The sequence below is a fragment of the Trachinotus anak genome, unplaced genomic scaffold, assembly GCF_046630095.1.
Source record: "Trachinotus anak isolate AG129_WGS33_773 ecotype Australia unplaced genomic scaffold, CSIRO_AGI_Tana_v1 ptg000010l, whole genome shotgun sequence".
In the NCBI taxonomy this organism is placed as follows: Eukaryota; Metazoa; Chordata; class Actinopteri; order Carangiformes; family Carangidae; genus Trachinotus; species Trachinotus anak.
In genome coordinates, this window is record NW_027273861.1 from 28,422,507 (window position 1) to 28,439,606 (window position 17,100).

General features: G+C 42.8%; 1 protein-coding gene across 4 annotated transcripts; it reads left to right on the plus strand.

Annotated features, from left to right (window-relative positions):
- Nucleotides 1-514: 514 nt before the first annotated feature.
- Nucleotides 515-16,889, plus strand: prrx1b (paired related homeobox 1b). Of its 4 annotated transcripts, none has more exons than XM_071486583.1 (5): nt 522-1,234; nt 7,647-7,822; nt 11,234-11,415; nt 14,082-14,147; nt 16,029-16,889. In XM_071486583.1, the coding sequence occupies exons 1-5, from the start codon at nt 988-990 to the stop codon at nt 16,159-16,161; spliced, it is 804 nt and encodes a 267-aa protein (XP_071342684.1). In that variant the 5' UTR covers nt 522-987; the 3' UTR covers nt 16,162-16,889. The 4 variants fall into 4 exon arrangements, with proteins under 4 accessions (XP_071342685.1, XP_071342684.1, XP_071342686.1 ...); XM_071486585.1 differs by lacking the exon at nt 16,029-16,889 and adding an exon at nt 14,736-15,391; XM_071486586.1 differs by having other exon boundaries at nt 842-1,234; nt 14,082-14,141; nt 16,027-16,226.
- Nucleotides 16,890-17,100: the final 211 nt, after the last annotated feature.

The window sequence follows — 17,100 nt, forward strand, 5'->3', positions numbered from 1 at the left end:
CTCAGGGTGGGTTTATCGACACACAACCAGTGATAACAACAGTGTGTGTGTGTGTGTGTGTGTGTGTGTGTCTCCCTGATCCCTTCACACTCACACTCATTAGGCTGTGAGGTGGGTTTTGCCACCAGCCGGGGCAACAACAACAGGCCGGGGCAGGGTGTTGATGGTGCTGATGGTGATGTTTCTGCTGAAGGGGTGAGGGAGGAGGAGGGGGTGGGGGTGGGGGTGGGGGCGGCTCGCCGTGGGGGCCTGTGAAACGTCAGACACAGCATAAAGGCATTGCCACGTAATTACGGGGCTCCTATTAAGAGTGTGTGTAAGAGTGTGTGTCCGCCCTCGCAGGGGCCGCAAAGTTTCTTCAAAAGAGAGAGAGAGAGAGAGAGAGAGACAGAGGGGAGAGAGAGGGAGAGAGAGAGGGAGAGAGAGAGAGGGAGAGAGAGGGAGAGAGAGTCTGCAGCCTGGAGGCGCGGCAGGAACGTCCTGCCTCCTCGCTCCTAGCTGCCGCTGAGCAGGCGCTGCGCACACACGGAGCCTTGCGCATCTGGTCGTCATCATCAGCAGCAGCAGCAGCAGCAGCAGCTCTTCCTGCTCGGATGTGACTCAACCAGAGTGGGAAGAGAGCTCTTCTTCTTCGTCGTCTTCTTTTTCTTCATCTTCTTCTTTGGGGGACTTCTCTGACAAAGTCGCGGGAGAAACCGAGCCGCTTCTTGGTGTTTGCCGCTGACGCGCTGCTCTCCATGGATTGGCTGTAGCGGTTTGTTCGGGGAAAAGCAGGCGAGGAGAAACTTTGCTGAAGTGAGTGCGCCCTGCGCGGCTGCTCGGGATTTGAACAGACCCACCTTCTGCTCGGAAGACCCGAGTCTCTCGGCTGGTTCCCGGACGCCGCTGCCTGTGCGTCCTGCATGCACGGATCTACTCTGCTCGCTTGTAATTCTTTCTTCTCTTCTACTCACCGCTCCGTTTTTCCCGCTGTTCCCCACTTGCGTCATGACTTCTAGCTATGCACATGTAATGGACAGGCAAGCGACGATATCAAACCGCCTGGAGAGTCCGATCACGTCTAACCTGGACAACTTGCAGGCAAAGAAGAACTTCTCGGTCAGCCACCTGTTGGATCTGGAAGAGGCCGGGGAAATGGTCGGCACCCAGGCGGACGAGAGTGTCGGGGAGGCGGGGAGGAGTATGCTGGAGTCCCCGGGGCTGACCAGCGGGAGCGACACGACCCAGCAGGAGAGTAAGTTAAAGGCAGACCGGCGGGAGCCTGAGCCCGGGCCGGGACTGTAAACCTGAGGCTCGAATCTTAAAATCCCTCCGCGGTTCTCAGGCCCCGGCTCTGGAAAGCGGCTCTGATGAGACAAACTCATTTATTTCCATCATGTCCCGGCGCGTGTCCGCGGGCAGGGCGCATGAATGGAGCTGTGCGGCGCGCACGGATCCTTCAGGGAGTGTTGGCAATGCATCATCCCCGACGGCCCCCCCCTCAAAACGGCCATTAATTTACCATTAACACTTTGATGTCAGTGAGGTATGGTGATGTTGGTGGACGTGGTCAGTGAAGGAACCTCCCGCGGTAATAAATCTCTCTCTCATGGCTGTTGACCCAGATGAGGCCACTTTTTTTTTTTTTAGAACTTTTTTTTTTTAAGGATCAAAAAAATAGGCCGGAAATTTTTATTTTGAAAAACCTTGAGAGATGACTTGATAATATCTGCAGTAATTTATGAGTAAATCACGAGAAAAGCCAGTTTTTCAACCACGGTGTGTGCGCGCGTAAATGAGGCCAGTGTGACCGGGGTTGGGGGCTCGTGTGGCGGCCGCTGCACATCAGGCTTATTGAGGTCAACTGTCCAGTTCTGTGCGCGGAGGTTGACCACAGCACCTCCGTCAGAGCCGCTGGCTCCCCTGCGCACAGCTGAGAGAGTCAATAAACGCCCCCCCCCCCCCCCCTCAGAGCCTGACAGGAGCCTCACAGGCTTTAATCAGTGTTATTGTTGTTTTTTTTAAAGGCTCAAAAATCGGAGCGGCGGGTGTGAGGAATGTGCGGGAGGAAGTGGTCGGGTCACGTCGTTCATTCCCGGTTCTTTTCGGCCTGTCAAACACTCAGAATATCGGAGCCTAATCATTTGTCATAATTACCGCGCGTGTCTTCGCGCCAACAATTAAGGAATCAAATAACAGCGTCTCCCCAGCTCTTGTCCTGGGGGGGCGACCTTTAGAAAAGCAGCAGGCGGAACTGATCAGGCGGCTTCAGGAAGCAAATGCTGGTTGATGGGGAGAAACTCCGGCGGTGATCTGGGGTTTTGACGTCCTGACCGGGCTGTTCCGGGTTCAAGACTGAAATCACGGCAAAGCGCTGGCTCCTAATTACACTAAAAGAGTTTTATTTTTCCGATTTGCTGACTGAAACGTGAAGGCAACAGTTGGAGTGAACATTGTAGGACATTTCTAATGCAGGCTATGGAAAAAAACACTATCTGTCACACAAAGATATTCTCACAGGCTCTTGGTCTATAAACTAGATGTAAAACGACATTTTATTGTGAAAAAATCTGTTTTATTGTTTTAAGGATCAATAACAGCCCCTCTCCTTAATTACCTCTGGCAGGAGGACTAATTGACTTTCACTGATTGCTGCTAATGAGATCAGTCTAATCACACGTGTTGGCCACACTTGGAGCTGCAGGGTGAGGACGACGGCGACGACGACGATGATGATGATGATGATGATGATGATGAAGGTGGCGGGAATGGCTTTGATTTGCTGTTTTAAACGTCACCCGCGGGCTCAGTCATTAAAAGCTTTCCGAGGCCAAACCGCCGCTCAAACAAACACAGTCCGGAGGGTCCAGGTCTGACCCCGGCAAAAACGATAGACACATATATCTATATCTATATCTATCTATCTATATATATATATATATATATATATATATATATATATATATATATATATATATATAATATTTTTATCCACTTGGAATAAAGTGCAAGAAAAAATGGCTTCACAAAAAAATAAATCAATCTAATTTGAAGCTACAGTTTTTTTTAAAATAAATTCTTTAATATTTCTTTTAAATGTAGTTTTCTATAAAAACTAAAGTATCTGCACATTTCATGCTCAGTTCTCAGACCGACAGCTCCACATTTTCACTTTAAAACAATACAAATAATACATTAAAAGATATAAGAGCCTATTTTAAATATTTCTTTGATACAACGAAAATTCCCTAAAATATTGAAACACCCTCTGAAATATATTCAGTGCTTTGATTGTGACATGTGACGTGTCTAACTGATTTCATCACTCAGACATTTTCACCGGGAGAGTGTATTTTCTGATCTGTTCAGAGCGGACTTCCTGTGGCTGTCGTGTGTTGTCACATGTGTCTCCGCTTCGTTTCGTTGTCGCGCTTTTTTCCGGTAGTAACGCCACAGCCGCGCACTAATGACGCGCGTCATGATTTTCATTTTAACCTGCAGCCTGTAAAACGTCTGTTGTTGTTGGGGTTTTATTTTTGGGCCGGGGGGGGGGGGGGCAGTGCGCGGTGGCCGGTTAGGCCTGAGCGGCCGCCACCAGCGTCTGCAGCCGGAGCTGAGTGCGTCCGGCGCGGCGGCAGCTCCGCGCTTCCTCCGCTCAGGCCCGGACCGTGACGAAGCGCCGAGCTGCTGGTTCACTGCGGACTAGAGTCAAACCGGGAGGACACGATGTGGAAACCAGAGGCACATGAGACAGTTTTGGTGCTGAAATATGTCCCAGCTGGTTCAAGAGTTTCCTCATAAACCTGCATCCGTGATAGATTTAAAAACACCTCGTCTTTGTGTGAAGTGGCCTCAGCTCAGCTTCACTCACAAACTCAGAGAATTTTAGGTTTAGTTTAGTTTATTTTTTTTTAATCTCAAACACATTTCAGAAGGTTTGTTTTATTTTTTAGGCAAAATGAATGTACTGTAGGCCTGTCTAACACATTTATAAATAAAATCTACGTATTTTTTAAAATCATATAAAGCAGTGATTGACACATACTGAAGGTTAGTCTGTAAAATATACAAGAAAATGCCACATTGACCAAACTACTGCTCCAGCTCTGTGACAGCTCAGCCACTGATTACTCTGCAGATTCCTTGTTAAAACGTGTTACTTGTAAAAACATATGATGAAGACAGAAAGTTTAATCTGTTGGTTTTCAGCCCTGGGGGGTTCAGGCCCCCCACACAGGGCACGTGAGATAAATCTGAGAGGTCACATGATGATTAACTGGGTTGTGAAGAAGTTAAAGTTTCTGTTTATCTTGTCGTTTAGCCCGAAAGTATTTATTGATTTTCAAAACAAGACAAAATATACAGAACAAAATAAAAATAAACGCAGGAGAAAAGAAAGGAAAAAAAATCTGTTAAGGTCCAAGATATTTACAATTTCAAATATAAGACTTTTACTTTTATTTGCATTTTTAAAAATCTTGATATAGATCATTTCACTTTTTTTTCCTTCAGGTTATTAGAATATCGTTTCCACATCATCACGATTTACATCAAAACTCGAGTCCACTGGTTTCCGACCTTGTGGCTCTGGATTCTCCAGTGGGTCCTGAAACAAATCTGATTAAATTCATATAAGTGCAAGAAACATTTTGCACCAAATTCTGCTCATTATTTTTGACTTTTTGCCTTTTTTTTCTGGAGAAATCCATTTTCCTGACAGGCCTGTAAAAACCCTTCAAATTAAAATCACCATTTGCTCATATTGCTCAAAAACAAACCTAAACTAATGTTCGTGGTCGTCAGTAGATATTGCTCTGTTTCACTGGGTCACAGGACAAAACGCTGGGAACCATCCAGTTTACATTTCCTTTCCTCCAAACTTGTCTCCTGATTGGCTGAGACATGACAACGGAACAAACAGACTCAGCGATGACACATGACAGTCAGTGTGTGTGATGCTGAACGAGGTGTGTGTTAGTGTAGAAAGTTTAATCTTTAATACCATAAAAGTGTCTATATTCTAATTTTACTTGAGAGCGTCTCTGAGGCAGGATGTACAGTCGGCCACATATTTACTGACGTGCTTGAGTTTGGCCTGAGATCTCGGTCAAACTTTATCCCTCTTTATTTCATGTCAGGTCTCTACTGTGATCTCTGATGAAAAATATGCTTGAAATTTTATCTCAAGCTAAAATGAAAATCCAACAAATGGGAAATGATAATGAAAAGCTCCTATGGTTGGAGATACAATGTTTTTCACTTGACATTAACCTTTTATATCCAGTTTTTGGGGGATTTTCTTGTGCGTCTTTTTTTTTTTTTTAAATCTAAAACTCTTTAGATTTGCGGAACAAACTCCAACCATGAAGTATGATTGAAAGCTAAAAGCAAAAATATCAATATGGCAATGAAACTACTTTCTTTTTCATTTTTAATGAAGAAGGAATCAGCCGTTTCAACATGTTGTGGAAATATTCACACTCAACCAATCTGAAACGTTCACTGCCTTCACTCCACAACATCCAAATTATACTGTAAAAAAAAATCACACACACACACGGACCCACACTGACGCCATAACACACACTCAAACTGCAGATAAATTCATTTGGATCACATTCATCCGAGAAGAAACGTGTGACATTAAAACATTTCAATTCTCTTCTGTCTTTAACTCAATATTAATGTTACAGCTTCTCTAATGAGAGTTTTTAATGCTCATCATCAATAACTTTACTGGATACAAATAAGATAAGAAAAAACACTTTAGTCGAACAAATACTTAAATTTTATTAGTGTTTCTAAATGAACTGTAATGGTCCAACATTGATTTTGTCTTGAGCTGAAAGGAATTAAGGCAGATTTTTCAAATAGCTGACATTTTGGAGATGTGAGGTTTTTACCCAACAGATGATGAATTAATCTCAGGCTGAATTCAGAATCAGAATCTCATAACTCCAGATGTTAGCTGATAACTCCAGATGTCAGATAAACTGAGGTGGAGTCTAAAGTACAGTGTTTGTCTCTGAGCTGAGGGAACGTCTCCCCAAAAGTTAAGAACCACAGAACGTAAGTGTGAATCTACTGAGTGACTTCTCCTCTTCTCTGCTTGTGTGTGTGTGTGTGTGTGTAGCTAGAGATTGTATACGTGTGTGTGTGTGTGTGTAGCTAGAGATTGTATACGTGTGTGTGTGTATGATTAGGTGCGCTGACGAGCACATCCCTCTTTTTCCCTGTATGAAAGAGTCATTTTGCGTCAGCAGCTCTGACCCTGTCGCCTGCAGTCGGAGCTGGATTATATATTTATTTCTCTTTGCCAAGGAGGAGTCTGTTAGTTTGCTTGTTCACTTGTGCGTTTGTCTGTTTGTTTGTTAGTCAGCCTGTGGGAGCAAGTGGTTTGTTTATGCTGCAAATTCACGATTTTTTACTTTCTTTTTTTTAAGGGTCAGTTCATGTTTTAAACTTGCTGCTCTGTTTTGGTTTCATTTATCGGCCTCTGAGATCTCGGCCTTCACTTCATGGAGTTTGGTTTGTTGGTGCTCACAGAGTTAAAGAATAACATTTTAAAAATGGAGCAGCAGCATCTTTTTCCTCTCCGTTACGGTGACAGTCCACAGGAGGCTCAGTGCCAGAGGAACGGGGAAATTGTTTTTGGAAAAAGACGCCACTGCTGAATTATTGTAATGCCACTTTTTTCCAACGTGTTAGCAGCACACACACTGTATCTCCTCTAATCTGGGTGAATGGGCCTTTTGAGAGAGGACGTTTTCCACTGTTTTCTTTTTGTATGGAATGTGTATCATGATTTGCCTTTAACTGATCCTAGAGGGTGGAGAGGCAGACAGGAACTGTGAGGAGAGAGAGGGAGGATGACAACAAAAGTCTCCAACCTGGTTCAAAATGTTGACGTTGTAGTTTACGCTGTGCACGTCTGAGCTGCTCGGCCTCAGCGATGCTCGTCTCTTTATCTATTCTGATGCATGTTCACATCCACATGCAGGTTAAAGCTTTCTTAGCGTTAGTTGTGTAGGTAGAGGTGTGCGCACAGCGTTAAAGCTGCTATGTTGTCTTCAGGTGATCAGAAACAGTTCAGATCCTCTGCTCATGTAGAAATCATAACACTGTCATTTATGCAGAAGCAGAAAGATTTTCTCTGTTGTCACTTATCAAAATAAAAGTACCGGGCAGTAGCTGCAGGTCAGGTGGGAGGGCAGGGTTCCCCAGCTCCCCAGTCTTTGTGTATGCATGCTGTGGGCGAAAGCATCTGCAAAATGAATGTAACGTAACACTGGTGAAGACCTGCCCCCTTAGCACAATTATTAATGTGCGAGCCGTGTTTCAATAAGAAGCACTCAGCCTGCTGTAGCAAAACCAGCTCTGCAGATTTTTAAATAGTGAAACAACGACAACGACATGAGAAATGAAAACGGATCAACATCAGTGTCGCATGTTTTAAAGCTCTGTTGCAGCAGCAGCAGCAACAGTTGTCGTTGTTGTTTGAATGCAGGTATGAATTATATTTATTATTCAAATTTGATGTGGTCGCACACAGTGCTTTAAACATCTTATTTGCTTTATTTCTAAAAGAAAATACCTGTAGTTATCTGCACCCCCATCCAACCTTATTAAGTCACAGGATTATACATCTTCTTCTTCTTCTTCTGTAGATGAACAGATGAACACGGAGGAGAAGAAGAAGAGGAAGCAGCGCAGGAACAGGACCACCTTCAACAGCAGCCAGCTCCAGGCTCTGGAGAGAGTGTTTGAGAGGACACACTACCCCGACGCCTTCGTGCGGGAGGACCTCGCCCGCCGGGTCAACCTCACCGAGGCCAGAGTCCAGGTACGAAACAGAGATGTCACAGCTGCCTAAAAAAAATCTGTCCCTCCCATGTGACATTTCCTGCCAACCACGAGAGGCATTCTCATATAATCCAAATCCTGAGACTTTTATTTTGACACAGCATCTTCCTTTACGAAATAACAGGTTTTGTGTGAAGGTTTTCCTGCCGCAGCAGTGATTTATCAGACATGTCCAACTTTTGATCAAAGAAGAAGAAGCGGTGAAACTCACCAGATTGCAAAGTTGGCACGGTCGTGCAGCAGGAAGAGGCCTGTGGGTTCACGGTGAACCTCTTTTTACTGTAGGGACACAAAAATAAGCAGATTTTTATAAACGCAGACACAAAAACGGTTCTTTAAGGTCCTGCTGCCCTGCGGGGCCTGTTTAAGGAACCCCGGGGGTCCTCGTGACTCAGACAGCAGTTATTAAATGATTCATGAAATGTTTTGTTTGCATAATGGGCAGAGGGCAGCAGGAACGAGCTGTCACTGGACGGACGTGTTATGAGAAACAGGAGGACGTGCAGACACACAAACAGGACAAACAGCAGGGCGCCCACTCTCTCCACCTCCCCACATCATCTGTTTGCTCTTACACCCTTACACCAACAGATTTAGACAATCATCCCGTTTAATGGCTCGTAGTTATCGGGGGCTATTAGCATGTTTAGATTTTATATTATGCCGGTTCATAATTGGACTGATAAGAACTTGTCAGACACTTTATATCACACTCACATGAATAATTAGTTTACTGACAGAGTCTGTGAGCAGTTTGTAAAGTCCCCAGAGGACTGGATCTGATCAGAAAAGTGGATGTAATGACGTCTAATTTCCACAGTGGTTTACAGATCAGTGATAAACTGCAAGTGTGCAGCACATGAGGCTGCAGCACAGCAGGAGCTAAATATGAGGATGATGATGATGATGAGGATGATGATGAGGGAAGTGGCCAAATGAACGAGGGACGAAGTCAGACAAACAACATACGATGTGGATTTTACATTTTTAATGCAACCAGAATATTTCTTAGTGAGCTGTGGGTGTGGGTTTGGTTTCATTCACACACACAGACACACACACACGCAAATGAATGCTACTTATCCCCAGAGCATTTAGGCTTTAACTATAAATAAAATGAAATAAATACAAAAAAAATAAAAAATAAATAAAACACATCAAAATTATTTAAACTTAAAAAAGATTAAAACTGCAATATTACTTTAGCTACCAAACTTTTTTCACAAAGAAAGTTGTCAGAAAAGTTAATGTAGTGAGAATTTTCTGAATATTAAATGCTCCCCCCGACCACGTAAACACAACAACATATTGTCTCCTACATATCAAAATATAAATGCGATCCAACCTCCGGGTGCAGGGCCTGTACCAGCGATCAGCTGCTGGTTGGTCGCAGCAACAACTCAAAGTTAACGCTGCACGCTGAGATGATGTCACTGTGACTTTTATTGAGAGGGAACACACGTTTCGACTGTGGCTTCTTCAGGTTTGTTCAGCATCAGAAAATATGCCTGTACTGATTTTTGCGAGTAGTTTTTTAAATCAGAACAGCTATGAGCTTGTAGCCTGACAGACCAAACTCAGGACAGGAAACAAACACAGGAGCAAGTGGAGGCAGTTTGTGTATCTGGATTTTCATGTACTCAGAATTTGTCTCATCTGGATTATACCAGCTGAACAGAGACGCTGTCTAAGGAGAATTAACCAGGTAACCAGAGATTTAGTGTAAAACCAGGAGGAACAAACATGTCACTCCTGGTCCCTCAGCAGGTCCTGGTTGCTCCGGATAAAAACTGAAACTAGAAAAAAATCTTGTCAACTAAGAATCAAAAGAAAGGTTGCAGCAGTGACTGATTTAAATCAGTTTAAATCACAGTTCTTCTGATATGAATTATGTATGTATGACACATCAGTGCATCCCCTGCAGATAAATACCTATTGTGTGTCTATAGTGGCCTTTTTTGTTGTAAATTTTTCTGCCCTCTCCTCAGTCGACACAGTGAAAGTATTTGTTCTGTGGGCAGAGAGCGAGGGGAAAGAGGAAATGGTGATGTTGGAGGGAGAGAGGCAGCACATCTGTGATTAATGTGTAGCAGAGAGCAACGCAGAAATGCTTTGATAAAAGAGACTTTGGGCCCATTCCTGAGGCTGTGCGTCAGCGGACAGCGCGCCTCTCTGAGGAGCGCTCACGGTTTCTAATAATGGATTTGATTTCACATTAGCACCCCCCAAGGGGAAAGGGTGGGGGTGGGGGTGGGGGTGGGGGTGGGACTAATGAGTGGTAGAGAATCATTTAGAAAAAAAACACTAATGTTTAAACGGTTTTTATGGCCTCTGTTCCTCTATGTGACGAACAGGACGCCTCCGAGCTGGGGGTGGGCGACATCACAATCACCAATATCATTATTATTTTATGTACTATCACGTAGAGGGTAGTTTTGCTTAATGGACCACTTGGAAATAAACTGATAATTATCACCACATTAAGAATTTCTTTAATATTCTCTGACAAATGCACAACAAACAGAAACTGCTGGACGCACACAACAGCACCACAGAGGAAGAGTGCTGGAGTTCCCCACACTGCAGTGTAAATATCTTACGCCACATCATGAAAAACAACTCTGACAAGTTGAGATGCATTTTGATTATTGTAATTAACAAAACCAGATCGAAACAAAATTTGCCTCAGTGCAAAAGTCAAATGATCAGAGGATTCAGCAGCAGAACTACACAATAATAACACAAAGTTGGATCTGAATTAGTCAGAAAAGAAAAAAGAAGCACTCCGACCACCTTAAATCTCCACATTTAAGGGATCAAATTTCTTTTAATTTGTAAATAAAGGTTCTTTAAAACAGACCTTAAGTTAAGTCATAAAACCCTAAATTATCAGTGTGCGTGTGTGAGCAGGAAGTTCATGCAAGACCATATGTGACAGAATCAGCTCAACTCAAGGTCCACTCAAGAGCTTTCAGCTGTCTCACACTGTCTTCATGAGACGAGGAGAAAGCTCCAGTGTTGGACCTTTAAACTGGGATTATTTTGTCACGTTGTGTTGAGTGTTGAGGATCAAACAGTTTTGCTGATCCGAGGTCTGCAGCATGTTGATTATCGATGACACGCCCGTCCACAGCCTCACTCTCCACACACAGGACACACGTCTTACAGCTCTGGATGTGAATTCAGTAGAAACTGTGACTCCTGATGACACTGGGCTGTTTTTTCTATTTCTATCAAATGTAAATATTCTAGATGTCCTGAGCATCAGTTGTCCAAGCATTTTTGGTTTCTTTGTCTCCAACGCTGCAGAGGTTAAAATGGATGAGAAAAGTGACTTTGAGGTGCTGGTGATGAGACATGGTTCATCCTGGTGTTTTCTCCTTGGTTCCAGGTTTGGTTTCAGAACCGAAGAGCTAAGTTCCGCAGGAACGAGCGCGCCATGCTGGCCAGCAAGAACGCCTCGCTCCTCAAATCTTACTCAGGGGACGTGACGGCGGTGGAGCAGCCGATTGTACCGCGCCCTGCACCACGCCCTAATGACTACCTGTCCTGGGGCAGCGCCGCCCCCTACAGGTAGAGTCCGCCCTCACCCACCATCACCCAAATAACCTCACGTTCACTTTTCATTAACACACAACACAACACTGGTGATCTGCAGCACAGTGATGGAGGAGGAACTCAGAGTACTTCAGTAAAGTTTACAGTTTGGGTAAAATCCTCGAATGCCCAGTTTTTATTTTATTGAAGACAGAAGAAGAAGAAGGATGAATAAAGGACTGAGGAAAGAGGACAGGAAAAGAGTAAAGAAACATCGGACAATAAGAAGGAAGGAAAGACGAAAGAAAAGATAGTGAGAACTAAATAGTAAAGGGAATACAGAAAGAAAGAAAGAAAGAAAGAAAGAAAGAAAGAAAGAAGAAAGAAAGAACAAGTGGACAGAAAAAGGGGGAGGAAGAAAATAAAGAGGGAAGAGGCAGAACATTAAATCACTCAAGTGTCTCCAGTTGAAAAAGCACAAGCTGAGACCACAAGAACCATGTGTTAACACCACCGTAACGCGCACACACACACACACACACACACACACACACACACACACACACACACACACACACACACACAGACCCTGGCACCGCTCTCTGTTATTGTTTCATTTCCTCCTCTTCCTCTACCTGCACATACTCCTCATCACTTCTGTGCCCGTCTTCATCTCCTCTGATCCACCTGGACTCAGACCGAGTCAGACCTCACTGTGACGACGACCATCTGATCTAAATCCTTTCACTCAACCTTTATTCATACACGGCGCCCTGAGCGCCCAGGACGGCGAGAGAGGAAGTGTTGCGCACGTCTGCTGATATTCTCCATTTTCCTTATTATGAACAAATCTCATGTTCAGAATCAAACTAACAACTGATGCCTCCAACTGCACCTACGGCACCAAATGTGGATGAATCCGCCACTGAAAATAGTCCCCAACCAAATCCACAGTTTTCTCCTGTTTGTTTGTTAAAAACTACAGTGAGCTGCTGTTTCAGGAAATTACTGACACTTTTCTAAAAAAAAATAAAAAATAAAAACTATAATTTTGTGAGGTGATTTCAGAGATTTACATCTTCAGTAGGAACCAATCTGCTCGGAGCAGAGGAGGAAAGTGTTGAGAGACGGACTAACCCACTGTTGGTTTTGGTCTTTTCATGAGATTTGTTGAAAATAAGAAATATATTGAATGAATGCAGACTGATCCTTTAAAAAGCTGAGTCAGACCTGACAATTAAAACTATTTCAAATTTCCAGGCCCTTTTTTTAAGATCAAGATCACTGAAACTGTGAGTTTTTCTAAATGTAGGCTGCTGATCAGCTTAAGTATTGGAAGTCTGTACACTCAGGGGCTGTTAGTTCACTTTCTCTCTGAGGGTCCGACTCTAACCAGACACATGCTCAGAGTAATGAGCTAAAATTTGCCAGATTTTTCTTTAAGGGACTTTCTGCCTTTCTCCACTGCAGCTCAGAGCACTTTTGTTCTTTTTATTCCACGACACATCTGACAGCTGGAGTCACTGCTCACTTTCACATTTATAAGATAAATTGTCCTGTTGTCTGGCAAAAAAAAAAACCTTTAGATGCTCTGTGAAGAAGTTATGTGCAATCTCACAATTTTATTTTTGTCTTATCTTAACAGCAAACATTTTTATGAATATTCTAATATGATTTTATAAAAATATATTTTCTTTTTTTTAAACTAACAGAATGTATTTAACAAAAACAAAGTAATTGTTTAACTTTTACAACAACAAAAGCTTCATGCTACATTTAACGTCTGAACACAAACTGCTGCAAAACACTAAATCCCACGCTCAGTCCTCGGCATGGAAGCATCACAGGATTTACTTGTAATTTCAACTATAATGTAATTAGAAGGTTTGACGTCTGGAATAAAAACAGATGTGAAAAGAGGAGGACTCGAAACCACAGTAGATTTAATATGCAAATGCAGACTTTTACAGAGAAGTTGTGTTAATTACATATTTGTTCCTGCTGCTACTTGTTTTATCTTTAAAGAAATGATCCCTGCATTATTTGATTATTTGATCATGAGCATTTTATTTTAAAATGAGAACATTGACTGATATATTTAAAAGAATAAAATTAAGTTTTTGTCACTGAAACAGTGAAAATTGAACTGAAGTAAGTGTAAAATACTTGAGTGACAGATTGAAACCCACCTGCATCTCTCTGCCGTTTCCTCCTCTGTCTCCACACTCTGCTTCTTCCATACTGCATACACACTGGTTCCTCTTTGCACACACACAATCTAACTCCAAACTAATTGTGTTGAATCAAAACAGCCCTTTCCCTCGCCCCCTCCTCTGTCAGCGTGACCGGGGGCGCGGACAGATCTCGTGCCCCTCCTGACGAGGTGATAATGTGAAAACAAACCGTATTAAATCCACTGTTGACCCCCTGTGACCCCTCCCTGCTACTCTACACCAGATAATGAACGCTGCTCAGAGAGACAGCGCTCTACCGGGCAACATTTTTTGTGACTCTGGTTACATTGGTCATGATTTACAGTAATCCTCCCTTATGAAACTCAGTATAAAATGTCCAACCCTGTGGCCGCGGCTCAGACTCTCTCAGAGCCTTTCTTGGCCGGACGCAGGGCAGTGAGGGAAATCTTCTGTGAAGCAGGACTTATGCTATGTGGTGCTAACACTTGACTGTATATTATCCTAAAGCTGGTATCCGATGCCGGAGGGGGGGCCAGTGCGAGTACCACAGAAAATGCTGCCCTCAGAGAACAAGTACGCTTTCACTTTACTACATCTAGTTCTTTTCTTATTGTCTTTAAAGGAGCATACCGCTGCTTTTTGCACATTTCAGTGTTTACTGTTTCCACTTGATTTCTTTTTAGAATTGTAAAGGTGCTTTCTGATCGTATTACTTGAACTTTTATTGTGTCTTTTTAATGTTTTTGTGTTATTTGTGCACTTTTATTTAAATACAGTGAGGTTTTTTTTTGTTGTAGTTGTCTTCAAAGGGCCTTAGCCGTGTTTTTGCATCCAAGATGAGTTGAACTGGACTTGGTTGTAGAGACTTGAGGATGTTTCACCTCCTATGCAAGGGGCTTCTTCAGTTCTGTACCTGAAGAAGTCTTCAAGTATCTAAAACCAAGTCCAGTCGCCCTCAGTTCAGCTCCTCCTGGAGAACTGTGTGTGTGTTTGCATATTTCAGACATTTTTCAAAAGCATGCATGTGCAGTCTCAGTGGCTAAAAAAGTGACTACAAATGTGTTTCAAGTTGAATCTGCACAAAAAGATGAAACAAAACTGGCACTCTGCGATGTCTCCTTACATAGACATGACAACATTGTTTTTGTTTTTTTTTTAAAGGTCCCATATTGTATAAAGGTAGACATCTACTTCTGGAATGTTGTGATGTCACAACAAAGCAGTCACAGCTCTCAGCCATGTCCCAAGCCCCGCCCACCTGGACCCACCATCCTACCTTGCAGGATTTGGTTTCTCTGAGTGTTTACCTGAAATCTGCTCAATCAGTCAGCCAATCAGAGGAGAGGCTCTGAGCTGCTCCTCTGATTGGCTGACTGACCTGTTGTTACTAGGGCACCACAGAGAGAAGCCTGAGAGAGGAGATGTAAAACTACACTGAGATGGTTTTTGGTTCTTAAAACCACAAATATATCTTCTGATGGAGATCAACACTTATAAACACACACTAGATAAAACACAGGAAAATGTAAAATATGGGACCTTTAATGTTAAAATCGTGTCATGTTCATGCAGGATAAAAGGCAGTGTGTGCATATTGCTTCATGTTAGCACTAAAGATAGATGTGCATCAATCTGTAGGAACAAACAGGAGGACTTCACTTTGACAACAACAGAAACAAATTTCATAACTGCTTAAAAAGCTGCAACAAAGTCGAGACATTGAGGTTAAAAAGTAAATAGGCCAGTGATACATGTTAAAACATTTTAATTGTGACCCTTGTGTTTGTTTTACTTAATTAAAGCTTAACTTTGAGACTTAATGCCTTCTTGGATTGGCTGTTTTGAAAGACTAAATATCAAGAAAGACAGATGGATGCTCCTCAGTAGCATAACAATGACTTTCTGAGTCATTAATGTCAACAAAGTATAAACTTCACTTGTCCATTAACAGATTTAAGGAGGAATTGTTATTCCAAAGCAAAGCAGACTGGACAAAAAGAATAGTTTTCTCCAGGATGCTGGATAAAAACTAAAAAGAAATATATTCTTTTTATCCAGTAAAGTAAGTTGAGTAAATCAACAAAAGAGACGTTTTTGAAATTGTTTGCCAGGTAAGACTTGAGTCAGCGGGGTGTTCTGAATAAAACCAGGTACAACAGGTTTATACTAAGCTTTAAGCACTGGCTGTGCAGTTAAATGTCAGTAATTCACAAATCTTCCAGGTTGTGAAGAACAGTGACGTTACAGTCGAGTTAAAGGTGCAAAAACACTGGCTAAGTTTCTGCTTTCTGAGTCTTTAAGTCAGACTTAGTTTAAATGTCTACACATGATCAGTGGAACCTTTTCAGCTCCTTTACATATTTCCACAGCTGCAGCTCATGCTGAGCTTTAGCTCGCCGTCAGCCACCGGTGACTTGACCTTTCCGCCTCTTGTCTCCTCCTCTTGTCTCTCAGCGCCATGGCCACCTACCCGCCCACCTGCTCCAACACCAACACGTCCCAGGGAATGAACATGGCCAACAGCATCGCCAACCTGCGGCTCAAAGCCAAGGAATACAGCTTGAACCAGGTGCCCACGGTCAACTGAGCAGAGGGGAGGCCGGGGGGGCTCGCACAGGAGGGGAGGGGACCCTCGCTGCCGCAGTCGGACGCCGTCACTGGGATGAGCATCATCTCACATAACCTGGATCGTGTGTCCTCTCCTTCCTGGAGCACTACTACACCTATAAGCAAAATGAAGGACGCCGAGTGGTGTCAGGATTTTCCCCACGTCGCCTTATTTTTCCCATCCTGAGCATCAACGAACTCTTTGTACAAACAGACATCTAGACTGGATGTTGTAGCTGAATATCTGCATAGTTTTACATTTGTGATTGTGACTGAAATGGAGGGCGAGTTCCTCAAAGATCTTTTTCTTCTTTTTTTTTATAAATCAGAGATTTTGTTCTCAACGGAGACTCATGTATGGACTACGTGGAATTCCCTCTGTCCCTTTGGCTGTGCTGTTGGATGAAATAACACACCAAAACTGGGATCAACAACTTTTTCTTTTCCTTTTAAAATCAACAACAAACCGACAAGGACTTCTCTCTGACATTTATGCAATTTTTTTTTAAAGATAGTTTTGTTTTTTTCACATTTCTTTCCATGTTATACCACTGACATGCAAACATTTTCATTTTCATGTAATAGTTCAATATAAAGGAGAGGCTAATGTATTTCTGAATCCAAAACCAGTAGATTCTCCTTATTTCCTATGATATCCTTTATCTGTAACAGAATAAAAACTTGTATATTAATAAAAATGCATTTCAAGCAAGTGTCCAATTCACCAGATCCTAGAAAAAAAAGAGGGAAAAATTTTCTTCCATAACAGTTTCCCAATTTTTGGAGCGCTCCTCCAGATTTTAAACTGTGTCCTCAAACAAACTCTGACTGAATCTTTGTGGTTGGATGATTTGCAACTTATCATAACAAAAAATATATGATTGCTACAATTCAGTCAGGCTTAAACTCAGCTTCAAAA